Consider the following 14960-nt stretch of genomic DNA (forward strand, 5'->3'; position numbering starts at 1 on the left):
AGCAGTTCTTACATCAGCGCATAAACCTCCTGCCAGGTCCGGCGTGCTCCGAGCCAAAAGTGTGGGTTCTGTGTGCAAAGGGAGAGTGCCTTGTTGCTGGAGTCCTCCTCTGCGAGAGCTTTGACTTCTCTCCGATTTCATTAGCTTTCACTTTTAGTTTTAATTTTCCCAATATCCGTACCCTGAGGCGCGGCAAGTGAAATGCCAAACAGTTTCTCAGCCACTGCCTGTTGAGGTCGGTGGGTGCTGAGTTTGTTTTCCTGCCCTGTTCTGTGCCCAGAGGCCTTAGTTCTGAACGACCCCGACTTCCAGCACGAGGATCTGAACTTCCTGTCCCGGAGCCAGCGCTACGAGCAAGCCATCAGGAAGAGCTCCCTCATGGTGATGAAGTTGAGAGAATATGGAATTGCAGATCCAGAGGAGATCTACTGGTTTAAAAGGTACCAGGCTGTAGAGTTTGCTTGTTGTATACGCTTCGGTCATCACCGGGGACATTAAGGTTGTGCTTTTTTCCTATATTTGCTCTCCACATGCAGCTAAAGACATGTACTAAAGTCTGCTCAAGTCTTGGCTTCAGTGAATTTCAGGTGAAGCCCTGATTTCCTGAATACCTCGTTTTCTTAGATGTTTGACTAGAAATTTACCATAAATATTTACACCCTTTTTATTACCTATGGTGCACAAAGTAGATAATGGAACTTGTAGTACTTTTTTTCCACCAAAAAGGATTAAAAAAATATACTGGAATGTCTTGAATAGATCTGCTGAGGCTGCAGCTTCCAGTGAAGTCTCTTAAAGCTGATTACTTCAGTTTGCACTTAGACCTCATAAAGTTACAGGCACGCTTGCAAATCTTCCAAGGCAGCTTGTAAGTTCTTGTTTATAATATTTGTCCTATCTCCTTCCTCCAAGCTCCTGGTTCTGTAGTGGTTCCCTTTGACACAGAGGCTTTTTGGTTTATCTGACCTTTTGTTGATCTGATCGTACTACCCTTGGTTTAAGTTAATAAAAATAAAACTGATTTTAGATCTGAGTGTTGTGCCTTCCAGCTTGCAGGAGACTTAATTCCTGACTGTGGTGTATTTCTCCCTTTAGTTCCGTTAAACTCATTCTGATATAATTAAACAGAAACTCCTTAACAGAGAGAAATCTGGACATAATACCGTAGGTGTATCCTCTGACACATTCGAGGATGTGCTGGTAAAATCACAGGCCCCCTCTGACTGGATTTGTGGAAAAGCAGTGGTTGGGACTAGTTAGTTGAAATCATCTTGTCTGCTGTGGTTTTAATTTTGAAGAATTTTTCAAAGAAATTGGTTTCTGTGTCGTGAAAGTTTTCACGGAAGTAATGAAAATGTTGTTTTGAAACTTGGCTGCAGAGGACAATGATAATGAGGAAAAACTTCATGGGCTGTATTAGATTATTCAGATACTGCGTGGCAGAAGTTAATCATTAATTTTGCTTACACAAGCATTATTGGAGGTGATAGGGAAGTTTCTTTAATTATTTTTATGGATAAAAATCCAAAAAGTCTACCCAGTATACAAGCTGGCAAATTTCAGTGAAGTTTGCAACGTAAATGCTGTCTTTTGGCAGCATTACTGACAATATTTTAGGAAAATAGGACTTTTCTGAAGTAGTCAAAGGATAGATTCTCATTTTGGTTTTCCGTAAATGTATCTGGGAGTCAGCAGCTATTAACTTTAAATGGGTGACCGCTTGATTTTTCATGTAGCTCCCCAATAATACGTCCACATTGCACGTGGTGTGAACAGTCAGGTGCGACCAGCCTGAAGTCATCATCCCACATCGGCTGACACGGCGAGGAAGGCTTCCTTTTTTTCAGAGTCAATTCTCATTGCAGACGTTCAGGATTTTAAAAAATAATTGCAATTACTGTACACTGACTGTATTTTCCAGCGTCTTCTGTCTTTTCTCCCGAAGTGGACAATTGGATGGACGTGGTGATGGGACGTGCCTTGAATGAGGTTTATGAAATACGTTGGAAGTTCTCGATTTGGATGTCAAGTGGTATTTGTTGTCATTGACCATCAGACTTTTTACATCTGGAAGTTGAAGACATTTTGGCAATAGCCCCTCACGCCTTGTCACTGTCCACAAAAAGCAGAGGCAGCTTCAGTTACATGGGCAGGTTTTGATAATTGTGAGCTAGTTTTTTTCCTGTCGCTTTTGAATGCTGCCAGAACCTTTACCAACTGACTGACCAACTTCAGAGCTTGAGTCCTGACCCGGTGAGGATAAAGGCTTCTTTCTTCAGCTGCCCTGGAGACGCGCTTCAACAGCTGTTCCGGCTGGGACGTGTCAAACGGAATCCTTCTGCTTTCCGTTTCCACAAGGGCTTTTCTGGGCTTGAAACCATAAGAGGATCTATTAAATGTGTTTAGAAGCCATCTTCTAAATATCCTTCTCATCCAGCCAGTTCTTCCTGTGTCTTGTGTCACCACTGCAGTTGCTGCTGTGCCCACAGCTTTGAGGGCCGACAGCTTTAAAGTGCCAGAGTTTAACGTTTCTTTCACAGCCTAACGGCAGCAAAATGTAAGTCAGCGGGAAAAATGGGAGATTGTTCTGATGTGTAACGTTGCATAGCTCTTTGAAGAGAGTGATCTGGTCAGTTTTAATTCACCTTCAAGTTTAAACCAACTTCATTGAGGATTAAGTGAAGAAGTGAAAAACAGTTGGGAGAAACTGGGTCACAGAAGAAAAGATCCAAGAGGTGCAAGCCAAGAGATGATTCCTGTGTTCAAAAGCATCCCATGATGGTGAACTTGTCCTATGAGATTTTTGTCCTTCCTGCTCGTTTTGACTCTCAAGTAGCTTTCAGCACATCAGACCAGAAGAACTGTGGTGGGGTCCTGCTGGTCACTGCTGAGTTCATTTGGAGCAGATGAGCCGGAGTTGTTTGGGGTTTTTTGAGACAGTTTGCAAAGGAGCTGGTTCCCACAGCATTTGTCACTCCAAAGCCCAGTGAGCACGGCTCAGACATCCCTCCTGCTCCTTCACAGAGGTGACCCATCGTGCTCTTACCTGAGAGAGTCACCTCAGGAAGTACCAGAAGCTGGAAAAATTGGCTGGCTGGTTCAGTTGTGTGACCCAGTTCTGCAGCCTGGGGATGTCTCTGCAATGGTTCATTTAGCTCTGGAGTCTCTGAAAGCAGAGACGTTGCCTCTGTTGTGCTCTGCTGGTGGACACGCTCTCACACTCATCGGTCGGGTACAGGTGCCTTTCGGTAGGTGGGCGGTGGTGGCTGCCGTGCAATCTGGACAGATCTGTGTTGCCACAGGAGCGCGTTGCTGCACATCCTGCTCCCGCAGGTGGGTTTGGAGCTGCAGCTCTCGTCAGACTTGCTGGTTCCTGTAGTAAGTCTGGCTTCAGGCGGTCGTTGGCCAGTGATGAAACGGCTTTTACTAGAAGCAGGTACACTTAATCCTGGCGTAGCCAAGTACTTGAACAGTTGGAGAACAGGCTGTGTAGGTAGTGGGAATGTAGAAAATGGGAGGGAATAGAGTACGAGTTTGGAGAAAGGGAAAAGAAAGAAAGAAAGAAAACCTGTTGTGCCTCCCTTCGCAGTAGTACCTCTTCTGTTTGCCCTGTGTTGGGAGGAAAACGGGGTTCTCTCATTCAAATTGTTAAAAGGAATGTTGAGAAAATCCCAATCATTCAGTGTGGAGTATGCAGAGGTGAAAAGTTTCGGCTTAATTCACTAGGTCTCACTTCTCCTCTCACGTTTGATAGTGCAAGAAGCTTGTTGCAATTCTGCATGTACAGACAGTGAGATAGCACGACCTGACACAGGGATGGTAAAATATCTGCGTGCAAAATGTCATTCTGACTCCTATCAGAGAAGGTGCCACTTAAGCGTGAAATACCTGGCACCTATCACTGAACTTACTGATAGCGAAAGCTGCTGGCGTAACCTTTCCGAAGATTATTTTTTTTATTATTCTTTTTTTCTGGAGCGTTACCCTCAAAGAGGCAGTAATCCAACCTGAGTTTTCTGACAGCAAAACATGTGCTGCGCCTCTTTCACAAGTTCTTTCCGTGGTTTCTGAAAATATGCAAAGAACTGTTTGAGCTCTTCCAAGGCTGCCCAGAAGTGCTGTATTCCAAAATCAGCACTTTTTTTTTTTCCCCTGTAGGTTTGTCCTTTTTCGGACCTAAGGAGTAGGTGCGCAGTGGTTGTGCTGTAGGCGGTGAGGAAGGGAAGGGCGCTGATATTGCTGTGTGGGTCCTGGGCTAAAAGAACAGCCCATGTAGGAAACGGCAAGGGTGCTCGAAAATACTCTCTCTCGCTCTACTTGTAGCACTTTTAAACCCTTGATTGCGCTGATCGTTTTGGCTTTGTAAGCGTGGTGCTGGAGGCAATAGAATGTTTTCTGCTAAGAGGATGGTCTGCCTTGATTTCAGCCAGCTGGAAGCACAGGCACTGCCTAATCACCAGCGTTAATCACCAGCGTTAATCACTGGTCGAAGGTTGCTTCGTTACAGCAGTTTTGCTCCTGGAACAATTCACAGCTCATTCAGTCTTGTCCATTTAAAAACTCCTCCATTCAACATTTTTCCTCCTCCATCTTGGAGTTTGGACGGCAGACTGAAGGTGAAAACAAACTGTTCAGACTGCAGAATGTTGAAGGGAAGATGCTGTTATTTATTATATGATATTGAAACGTTCCAGCATGTTGGTGTTGCAGAGCTCGTTTTGATTGGGAATGTACTTTGCCTGCGAAATTAATAAAGCTTGCTTTCATCAGATAACTTGTGTCTTGATGGAGCACACCTAAACCATCTGAGTCTTCCTTCTGTTCCCTGCAGTGCCAGCCTGTAACAGTAACTTGAACTGACGGTGAGTTCCTGATCTCACCACTGATAGGAGCAGCTGAAGGTAATGCAGAGCTCTTGTGAAAAGCACTTGGTCACCTGAGCAGCCTGGTCCCGGTCCGTGTGTAGTGCCTCTGGCTGACAGTGGCCTCATTTTAGGCCACCAGCAGTGGTGGAATTTGTTCCCACCAAGCCTGAGAGATGGGGAGAAACTAATTCGGTTTTCATGTCCTCAGCTTTAAGTTCCCCATGAATATTTGCAGAGTAATATTTTTGCAGTTACTTAGCAACAGCAGGATTCATGGGGTGAAGAAAAGGCCTGGAAGAAACATTTTTTTCCCCATAGCATTGCTTCTGCCGCTTCTGTATTTGGAGGCTGCTTGTGGGACAAAAAAGGGTTGCGATAGACAAAGCGATTCTTGATCTTCTGCTAGAGTTGGAGAAAAGCCTTTCAGGATCGCAGTAACAGTAAGACTGAGATCCAGATCCCTCTATTTCTCTCCTGTAGAACATGCTTGGGCAATTTTCCTGAACCTTTCGGTCTCCACTTCAGCATGTTTCAAAAAACCTTAGAGACCCAAACGACTGCTGCTCAGAAGGAGAAATGGCTGACCCTGGCCCGTGGAGTCAAGATCATTGGCACCTACGCCCAGACCGAAATGGGACACGGTTAGTTCCCGTCTGAGATCGCTGGGTAACCTCTTTTTGGAAATGCGGTTTGTAACTTGGTGATGCTCCCCGGGTAAATCCAAAAGGGGGAGGAAGGTAAGGTGGTTGGGTTAAGGGTGGATGTTTCCTGCCCCGCAGGCAGGCAGCTGCTCATTTCACATCCCGACAGTCACAGAGAGAGTTTTGGTGTTTTCCAGAGCGCACCTCTCAGCTGATTGCTGACTTTGTAGTTGCTCTCCTTTGTTTTAAGATGAGAAGGTTGTTCTCAGCCCTGGGAGTTGGAATTTTGCTGGAGCTAGTTGGACCGTGTTGGTCAGCAGTGCCGTGGGTTTTGTTGTGCCTGCATTGAGGAGAAGTGTGTCTCGGAGCTCTTGGTGCGTGGCTGGCCTGCGCGGACAGGTCGGGAGAACACCCTCAGGTGCAGTGCAGGCTGGTGAGACTGGGTGGGTTTGGTTTTGAAAGTAAGGTGTGCTTGGCCCCAAGCACTTTCCTTCCAGGGGCTGCTCCATTGCAGCTGCACAACTTCATGGAAAGATCTGGGTTTCAAAGAAGAAAAACGTTCCTGCTGTGGTTGAAAATGACTTTCATTTCTTTGGATGGAAGAATGTTTAATGGATCAGAAAAGAGTCTTTTAACCCAGGACCTGGAATTATGGCAGTTAAAGTAACTGCAAGAATAGTTTAACAAGCCCAAGGCTCGTGTGCTTGTGCTGGAATCTAATCTTGGAAAGCGTTGTACGTGCACGTCTGGACAATCGCAGCAGTTGGAGGGCGGTGCCAGCTGCCTGGCTCTTCTGTTACAGTGACTCGTGGCAGCTGAAACGTTTGCAGAAGATGTTTTGGAGGGAATCTCTTCTGCTTGGGAGAGGTGGAGTGAGTGAGGCTCCCTCACTGCCGGAAGCTGAGCCACGGCCGGAGGGCGGCAGTAAAGGCCCTTCTGCCCTCGTCTGCTTCGTCACACCAACTCCTGTAAATCAGACACGCGGCCACCTGAAGTGATTTGTTTTACTTGCTATTGCACGTTAGATCATTGCACGTTCTTGCCTGGTGGTGGTCTGGTTTGCTTATACTTCTCATGTTGTTTGATGATAAAATTAGTATTTTGATACTTAATAGGAATCATATGGTCACAGTGTGGTAAAGTAAATATACTTTCCATAATTAAAATGCTTTAGTGTTCGGCAAAAAATTGAGTATCTGACTGCTTTGTCAGTAAAGCTTGGGCAGTAATTGTCACTGAGCTCTGCGTAACTTAATCCTGATGTTTAGAAACAGACGTCTGGATTATTGAGATGAATCCCAGCCTGGGTGGGCAGTTACTCAGTTGCACCTGAGTGAGTACCTGCTTGTCAGCCTGTGTTGGTTTTGGCACAAACAGCACAAGGCTGGGAAGGAAGCAAAAAGGAGACATGAAAATACTGTGCCGTTTCTGCTTGGTTTGGAACTTGGGGGAAGAGTAGTTCTAATGCAGCATCTCTAATTGGAGAGATGTTGTGCTGGTGATTTACAAGTTGAAAAATGTCAGCTTTCTCACCAAATTGTTCACATTCACGACTTTGACTTATGCTTGCGGAGCACTGTCCTTTCTAGAGAGCTTTTAAAACCAGGAAAAGATGAAGGGCGTTGAGTTGAAGTGTAGTATATGCTAGTTGTGTTTGATTTAAAATAAATGGAGTACAGTTAGCTAGGACTTTCCATAGAAAAAGAAAGTTCAGTGAAAACTTAGCTCATTCAGCTGGATAAACTGGGGTTTCTGTCCCTCAAAATACGGCAGAAAAAGCAGACTTCCTATCTCCAAGGGAAGGCTCGTTTCAGCCGGATCACATCTTCACCAAACTGATGTTCTGAGTCAGCCCTGTAACTCAAGGGTGCTCTGGTTTCCAAACCAGGATAAAGCCTGGTCTTTCTTTTGGTTTGGATAAATATTTTTTTTTAATCAATTATGGTGCACGAAAAATATGGGAATGTTGCAAATGCATTTCACTTAAGACGAGAAAGAAGTGCATCGCAGTGTGTTTGTTTCAGAGTAAGTGTGATTTCTTCTTATTCAAGCCTGAGAAAAGGACAGTGCTCTGGCTTTCTAAGATACACTTGCTGAATGCTGATTTACGCTTTTTTTTCTCTTTTTGTCTCTTCCTGCATCTCCACCCATGAATCCTCATGCTCGCTTCCCTCCCATAACATTGCCTCCACACTCCCCTCCCATGACACTTCTTCACAGCTTTGTTCATCGTGGACGACCCGAGCCCCTGGACCTTCATCTGGGCATGTTCCTTCCCACACTTCTCACCCAGGCAACCCCTGAGCAGCAGGATCGCTTCTTCATGCCTGCCTGGAACCTGGAGATCATCGGCACTTACGCCCAGACGGAGATGGGCCATGGTACAGTACGCTCCCTAAATGCTATTTCTGAGCACGGCTCTGTGCACCAAGGATGGCCCTGCTGGGACATGGTGTGTGTTCACCCCACGGCCTTTACTCGTGCGGCTGTGGCTACAGGGAGAAGTGGACTGCCTCCGAAATTTCAGATTTCCGGGAATGCCGCGTGCTGCTGGCCCTTTTTTCTCCCGTGGGAGAGTCTGCTGTCTGTTCCGTGGGTGAGCACACCGAGTGCTCCTCTTGTGCCACCCAAGCCAGAACAGATCATTGCACGTGTCGGTTTGACGACATCTCTTCGTTTCTGCACTTACCGTTCTTCCCAGTGCGATTTCTCCTTTGCTCTGCTTAAAGTTCAGTGTGAAGACAAAAGAGCTTTAAGGTACTGAAAGAGTTGCTAGAAATGAGTGAGAGTTGCTTGTTGTCTTGGGACAGACCCTGGATCAGAGAACATGTGGGCGACTTCGTTCCAACACTCACGTTTTGTGGAGAACTTTATTCCCCTCGTTCTTTAGTTCACTTCCACGTGTTCTTTTTAATTGGACCATGGAAGTTTGGGGGTGCTTTTTCTTTTTTTGGTTTTTGTTTTTTAAATTCTCTGTCTCAAGAGGACTTTGGTCTTTGTTGCTGTTTCTTTGCTTTCAAGCTTTGAAGTGGATTTTTGTAACTCCAGCAGTGTTACGTTTGCAACATTTTTAATCCAGGTTTCAAAGGCAGGATATTGTGCCATAGGGAGCATTAAATTTTCACATCTGAGAGCTGGAGATGAGGATTGTTTTCTAAAAATGGGCAGGATTCACCCTTGTACTGAGCTGAAACGTAGAGACCGTATGAAGCGTAAAGTAACTGCAAGTCTGTGGAGAATCTCTTGCACCTGGTGAGGCCTGAAGACCCTTTACCAGCCAAGTCAGTCAGTGTTAAGCTGCCTGGGGGAGCCGGCCGTTACCTCTGTGCTTTGGAAGTGTGGTTGCATCGAGGGGACATCGTTTTTCCCGTTGAAACTCTTGTGTAAAGACGCTGGCTCTGTCAGTCCAGGCCAGCAGGAGTGTTCACAGCGTGTCTAGTCTAAGCAAGTAGGTCCAGTGATTTGGGGGTTTTATTTTATTTATTTTTGCACACGCAGGGACAGTGCTACTGCTGAAACAGGTGTGTGTGAGGTAGAGAGCTGGGGGCAGAAGGCAAACCCTGGTCCTGGAGTCGTTACCCCCATCTTTTTGCAGTCTCTGCCTGCATCGGTACCCCGGCGCATGAGGCCGTCGCTTGCTGCCTGGGATCTGTGGGTGATCTAGTCTGGGAGGAACTGTTCATCCAGTGAGGAGAATGCCGGCCTGATGAGGGAGTGCAGAGATGATGAGCACTACTTATTTCATCTTGTGGCTGAAAAGTGTCTGATTTTTATTTTGCAATTTGATCGGGTTGCAGGTTTAGTGAAATCTAGGGGAGTGTGTTTTTGTGGACCTTTTTTAACTGAGAAGGGGCTTCTGGTGTGTAATAGCCAAAGGTTATCAGATTAGAGGTGCTTGAAAAACTAGTCTTAGACTACTGAGCAAAAAACCCCCGAACGCATTTTCTGAGAGTTGCCTTCAGGCCCCAAAATACGGGCTGACTCTCACTGGGTTTTCTTTAATTGGTTGATGTTTAGTCATTTGTATAACCTAAAAGCAAAGTTAAAATTTGCTATGGGAGTTCAGCTTTCCTCTGGCCAATTTTGTCCTTGTCTCTGATTTGTGAATGACTTTCTGCCAAAACGCTGTGTTTGCTTGTTTCCAGGAACTCATCTTCGGGGTCTGGAAACAACAGCTACGTACGACCCTGCTACCCAGGAGTTCATCCTCAACAGCCCCACCGTGACCTCCATCAAGTGGTGGCCAGGCGGACGTAAGTGCGTCACCGCGTGTGTCAGTCTGGAAAAACTTCGGGAGGTGATGTCATGGGTGTAGTATCTACAGAACGGTGATGAAAACATTGATCTGAAGAGCTGGCTGAAAGGTGGCTGTAACAGGCTCACCAGAGCCTACTAAAGCTTTGGATTATCCATGTGCTCTGAATTGTTTCTTGGAATCATTCACACGCTGTGGATTTGGTGTAATTTTTAATCAGTTCTGTCAGAATCTTTACACTTCCTTCAGCTCCACTGGCAGCTTTGCCAAGGACTTGCCATTGTAGAGTCAAGCCCATTGTGTTGTGCAGCTTTCACTGGCTTGAGCAACGCTGTCTGGCTGCAGAGTTTGGATGATAACCGGTGGTGGAAATCTGGTTTTCTAACACACGATATGGTTTAGGTAATCTCCAGTCTTGCTTTAAGGAAAGAGACTCCGTGTGTAAAAATGTGTTGACTGGTGTTTTTGTTTTCCCTTCTGACTCGTGCTCCTTTTGCAGTTGGAAAGACGTCGAACCACGCCATTGTCCTGGCTCAGCTCTACACTCAGGGCCAGTGCAAAGGGCTGCACGCCTTCATCGTTCCCATACGGCAGCTGGGCACCCATGAACCTCTGCCAGGTGAGAATTAACATCGAGGGTTTAGCACCCATGGAATAGTGTTTCCCAGCTCTGTGTTGTGTGATGGAGCATGTCCTCCTTTCTGAAAGGGAAGGGATGCTTTTCCTCATCGTCTGGCTCATCTTTAGAGACAGCTCCCCCAGGGACTGCATGTCCTTGAAGAAACCAACAGGACACATCTAAATGATTAAAGTGGCTCAAAATGGCCCTTTTATTACCCAAAGGCTGTGCCTTTTATACATGGTCGAAGGTACTACAAGAAGGCAGCGGGGCCTTTGCTTATAGGTCAGACCCTTGTTTTTCACCTTCTAAGTGCTTCACACTTGGCACCTTCTGCCTGGGCTCAGCCCTCCGGATCTCGAGGGAGGAAGGTCCGCAAACGTGTCCAAACTCAGTGCACACGACTTCCCATCTCAAGGGTGCGCTGGGAATTTGTCAAGGTCACTGTCTTCAACCAACGCCAGGTTACCAGCAGTCCAGCTGCCGGCCCCCACAGCTGGATAGTACAGCTGCCTGTAAATTACGACGATCCCCACGTTTTGATGTCCATCAAAGAGGTTAAGGTCCTCCTGAGCTGTTACTCCCAGCAGTGCCAGGACTTGCTAGAAAACTGCACAGTCTCTTTATTGGAGAGGGCTCGAACTTCTTGTGTGGCGTTCAGTTCCTTTTTAACGAAAGTGGCTTGTCTGTGGCAGGTATTACAGTGGGTGACATTGGGCCAAAATTCGGTTACGATGAAATGGATAATGGCTACCTGAAAATGGACAACTTCAGAATTCCTCGGGAAAACATGCTGATGAAACACGCCCAGGTAAAGCCGTGAATTCCAGCGTATGATGTTAGAAATGGACACCTGAAATGCTGTGGGGTGGGTGTAGAATCTACGAGTGAGTTTGCAGGTTGCTTATAAGTGCTACTCGATGAGTTTAGAGCTCAAGATGTGAACGTGTAGAAGGGAGGAAACTTGAAAAGTCAACAGGCTATTTTTTTTATTTTTTTTTTTGGTAGGTTGAACCAGACGGCACCTATGTGAAACCTCTCAGCGACAAGCTCACCTACGGGACCATGGTGTTCATCCGATCTCTCATCGTGGGCGACTCGGCTCGCTCGCTGTCCCGCGCTTGTACCATCGCCATCCGCTACAGCGCAGTGAGACACCAGTCGGAGCTAAAGCCAGGGTAAGTGCAGCGAAATAAAAGAGCAACCTGAGTTCTGAGAGACAATCCCCAAGTACTGGAGGGAAGAACAGCGGTGGTTTGGCACTTCGTAGTTTGAAAACCTGGCTTCATTCTGGGAAGCAAGTAATCTTGACGCCTACGATGCCTTCCCCCTGCCAGAGGTGTTGGCTGTGTGCTCTTAGATAATCGCAACTTCTTTATCCCAGCGGAGAAGCTGCTCAGAGCTGAACAGGACGTCGCAGCGGTTTGCTCCCCACTGGCCTGTTCACTTGTCTGTGTTTTGCTCCAGGGAACCAGAACCCCAGATCTTGGATTATCAGACCCAACAGTACAAACTCTTCCCTCTCCTGGCCACAGCGTATGCTTTCCACTTTGTGGGAGCCTACATCAAAGACACCTATCACCGGATCAGCGGGGACATCAGTGAGGGGGATCTGAGCGAGCTGCCAGAGGTACCGGGCCTGCTGCTGGGTTTATGTAACGCTGCTGTACCGTACAGGGAAAAAGGCATCAACCTTTTTGGCTTTCGCTCGTAAGATGTCTTGTAATTCTTTAGATTCAGAGATCCCAAGCCCAGAATGTGCTGGTGGCTTTTATTATTTGCACATTTTATTTTTTTTATATATATCCCTTTTCAAAACAATACAGAGTGATGCACAGTGAGAAAGCTACTGTAAATATATTTTTTTGAAAAGGCAGCTTTTTAGGAATGATGGCATATTGCTTGTGAGCAGAGTTAAGATGATTCTTGTGCTTGTGCTGTAGCTTCTTGATTGTTCTTCCAGATCACTAGCGCAGAACTGGTGTGTTGGTCAACATTATCAGTACTATCCTGAGGGATTAGGGCTGTAAATGTCAGCCTTCAGTTAGGGATTCTGTCTGAGAACCTAATGTGACAATAGGCAATTGAAAACAGTCTCTACACATTATGGTGTAGAGACAAAACCAAAAATCCATACGTGTATGGAGGCTGTCAGGTAAATAGTTTTTCTCAGGGAAGAGTCCTTAAAAGAGGAGCAAGACCCTGTGGGGCAGTGGAGAGCTGGTGTTAACTGGTTTTTTTTTCCGGGAGCTGCAGTGTTTGGCACGCGTGCGTGCAAGCTAAGAATGGAAAATAAAAAGTCTGAACTGGCTTCCCTGTTGTCGCTCAGCTCCATGCCCTGACAGCAGGGCTGAAGGCGTTCACGTCCTGGACGGCCAACGCTGGCATCGAGGAGTGTCGCATGGCCTGCGGCGGGCAAAAAATTCCTGACATCTACGTCACCTTCACCCCGTCCTGCACCTATGAGGGAGAAAACACGGTCATGATGCTGCAGACAGCCAGGTAGGGCAGCTGCTGTCCAGAGACATTCTTGCCTCGGCGTTACTGTCTTTGTGGCTGAAATGATGAGCGTAAGAGTATCCTGAATTACCACGAAGCTGGTCTCTCATGTTTCTGTCCCTTGCCTTATTGTTAAGAGAGAAGTACATGCCCAGAACTGTTCTTTGCTAGTCTGATCCTAGGTGTGATGGCTTCTCTGCATCCAAACAGCTCATGAGCAAAAGTTGCTATTTGCTGTCTCTATTTCCAGGTTCCTTGTGAAAAGCTACTCCCAGGTTAGTTCTGGGCAGCGGGTCACTGGCATGGTGTCCTACCTGAATGATCTCCCCAGGCAACGCATTCAGCCACAGCACGTGGCCTCTAGGACTGCGACTGTGCGGGTCAGTGATCCAGGGAGCTTAGTAGATGCCTACAAAGCACGTGCTGCCCGGTGAGTTCACGGCCGTCTCCCGAGACACGTTCTTTTAGTGGTGCTTGGCTCGGTGTGATGCGCTGCCCTATGGTTTGCAAAGCTTTGCTCCGTGCGTCGCTTTCAAGAAATGACACGTTCTGCTGGGTTGGGTCTGTGTTAAATGCTTTGACGTTACAAGAGGCCACCCACAGCCTGTGTGTAGCCCAGTTACCCTAGTCTGTTCCATTTTGAAAGATATTTTTCTTATTTAAATGTGAAGTATATTCAAGTGTACAAATACCAACGTTGGTCAAACTGCTTAGAGATCTGTATGGAGAGAAACAGTCCTGGTATTAACCCCCGTTGTGCAGGAAGTGTGAGAGTAGAAAAGATACTGACGTGTGACTTCAGTATTCAAGCACCACTATTTGCTGTCAACGGTCAGTTTGCCCCTCTGGAGCTGTGTTCTGGCTGCTGCAGCGATGATGGAACTTTAGAGCCACAGCTGCTCACTCCAGGCATTGTATTCAGTTACGGCACACGGTCTCTGAGTTCTTCTGACTTACTAGACTGAAGTTCATCTGAATTCAGTGTATGTAATCCTGATGTGGTGTTCTCGAATAACCTGATTTTCTTCTTGATACGAAATAGGCTTGTAGAAGCTGCAGCAAAGAATTTGCAAGCTGAACTGAACCACAGAAAGAGCAAGGAGGATGCCTGGAACAGAACTTCTGTTGATCTTGTGCGAGCATCTGAGGTCAGTGATGTGCCTGGTGAAGAAAGGTGGTGTAAGAGCTTCTCATCTCTTCAGGAACCAGACTCACCTTCCTTTCGTTTCTCACAGGCACACTGTCACTACGTGGTAGTGAAGCTTTTCACCGCGAAGCTGTCGGAGGTCAGGGACGCCGCTGTCCGTGCTGTCCTGACTGACCTGTGTCTCCTGTATGCGCTGTACGGGATCAGTAAAAACACTGGAGATTTCCTGCAGGTTGGTGTCTTTCTCCAGTACTTTAAATCTCTAGAGCCAGAGTCACGGTTTGCAAAGACGCTTTAGATGTGAAGTTGCACAAATGCTTCGGCGTAAGGTGCCGACTGCCAGCAGGCCGGCAGCAGTGCAGGGCTGGTGGAAGGCTCTTGTCGAGCTTCCCTTGTGATCTGCCAGAAGCAGAGATGGATGATAAACGATGACATGGCACGTGTACAGGTTAGCTTAAATGTTTCCAGCTGGTGACCACGTGCCGTGTCTTAAAAAGCACGGAGTTGATCAAGGAGATGTACGTTAGACATGCTGTGAGAGTTGTATGCGTTTGTAAATTAACGCACAAAAGGGGGACGTTGTACTCCGAATTTTAGGCCGTCCTTCAGTGAATGGGTTGAAATTGTCAGGCATTACTCCTTTCAGTTCTTTCAGTCTGAGAATGTATTTGTGCAGCATTGTTTTGTTTTGCCTTCAGGCAGACGTGGTATGTTTTTTCTTCCCATTTTCCTCCTGCTGCTTATGGAAAAATCCCCTGAAAGCAGGAGGAATTTAATGTGCACATATGGGCGCTCCTCAGGAAAACTCGCTACTGAAGTGAACAGCCCGGCCCTGTGCAGAATGAGCGTCCCACCAAAGGCTACAGAGCGAGGCAGTCTGGCGGCTGCGTTAGGGGAAGGGCAGGTTACAGAATCACAGAATCACAGAATGTCA

The 14960-nt window shown here is 46.7% G+C and overlaps 1 protein-coding gene across 1 annotated transcript; it reads left to right on the plus strand.

Annotated features, from left to right (window-relative positions):
- Positions 1-280: 280 nt before the first annotated feature.
- ACOX1 (acyl-CoA oxidase 1, palmitoyl) lies at positions 281-14258 on the plus strand (the record flags this gene model as incomplete). The annotated part of the gene is made up of 11 exons (XM_009878384.1): positions 281-440; positions 7727-7887; positions 9652-9759; positions 10261-10380; positions 11076-11191; positions 11389-11558; positions 11848-12010; positions 12710-12882; positions 13130-13309; positions 13922-14027; positions 14115-14258. Coding segments are annotated over 11 exons (1601 nt in total), but the record flags the coding sequence as incomplete, so codon positions are not given.
- Between the last annotated feature and the right edge of the window lie 702 nt (positions 14259-14960).

The sequence above is a fragment of the Apaloderma vittatum genome, unplaced genomic scaffold, assembly GCF_000703405.1.
Source record: "Apaloderma vittatum isolate BGI_N311 unplaced genomic scaffold, ASM70340v1 scaffold6701, whole genome shotgun sequence".
NCBI lineage: Eukaryota > Metazoa > Chordata > Aves > Trogoniformes > Trogonidae > Apaloderma > Apaloderma vittatum.